This window comes from Acanthisitta chloris, unplaced genomic scaffold (assembly GCF_000695815.1).
Source record: "Acanthisitta chloris isolate BGI_N310 unplaced genomic scaffold, ASM69581v1 scaffold43124, whole genome shotgun sequence".
NCBI lineage: Eukaryota > Metazoa > Chordata > Aves > Passeriformes > Acanthisittidae > Acanthisitta > Acanthisitta chloris.
In genome coordinates this window covers 1-560 of record NW_008670593.1, presented here as the reverse complement: position 1 = coordinate 560, position 560 = coordinate 1, and the positions used below count along the sequence as shown (strand labels likewise).

General features: G+C 70.4%; 1 protein-coding gene across 1 annotated transcript; it reads left to right on the top strand.

Annotated features, from left to right (window-relative positions):
• Positions 1-26: 26 nt before the first annotated feature.
• On the top strand, positions 27-311 carry HDDC3 (HD domain containing 3; the record flags this gene model as incomplete). Its single annotated transcript, XM_009073726.1, is given in 2 exon segments — positions 27-168; positions 171-311. Coding segments are annotated over 2 exon segments (283 nt in total), but the record flags the coding sequence as incomplete, so codon positions are not given.
• Positions 312-560: the final 249 nt, after the last annotated feature.

Below are 560 nucleotides of genomic sequence, written 5' to 3'. Positions count from 1 at the left end.
GGCTGGCTCAGACCCCCTCGTCCCCCCAGGCCGCCCTGCTGCATGACACGGTGGAGGACACGGACACGACATTCGCAGAGATCGAGGCGCAATTCGGGGAGGAAGTGCGGCGCGTGGTGGAGGAGGTGACAGATGACAAGTCGCTGCCCAAGATGGAGCGGAAGCGGCTGGCGGGGGGGGTCGCAGCCACCACGCCAGGCTGGTCAAACTGGCCGACAAGCTGCACAACCTGCGGGACCTCAACCGCTGCACTCCGCAAGGCACCTCGGGGCAGCGGCACAGCGGGGGTGGGAGGAGCTCCGGGGCCAGCGGTACTGGCACTGCAGGGACAGGGCCGATCCTGGCACGGAGGCACTGCCCGTGGCAGGGTTGGTCCCCGCTCCCGGCACCACGGGACCGTCGAGCCTTGGTCCCCACCGGGGCTGTACCCGCGGGAAGGCTGTGTGTGTCACTGTGTCACCGGGACCCCGTGGAGTGGTGCCAGTGCCCGTGGTCGGTGCTGGCTCTGGGCCGGTTCCGCGCAGTCGGCGTGTCCTTGCCCGCGGTCGGTGCCGGCAGTC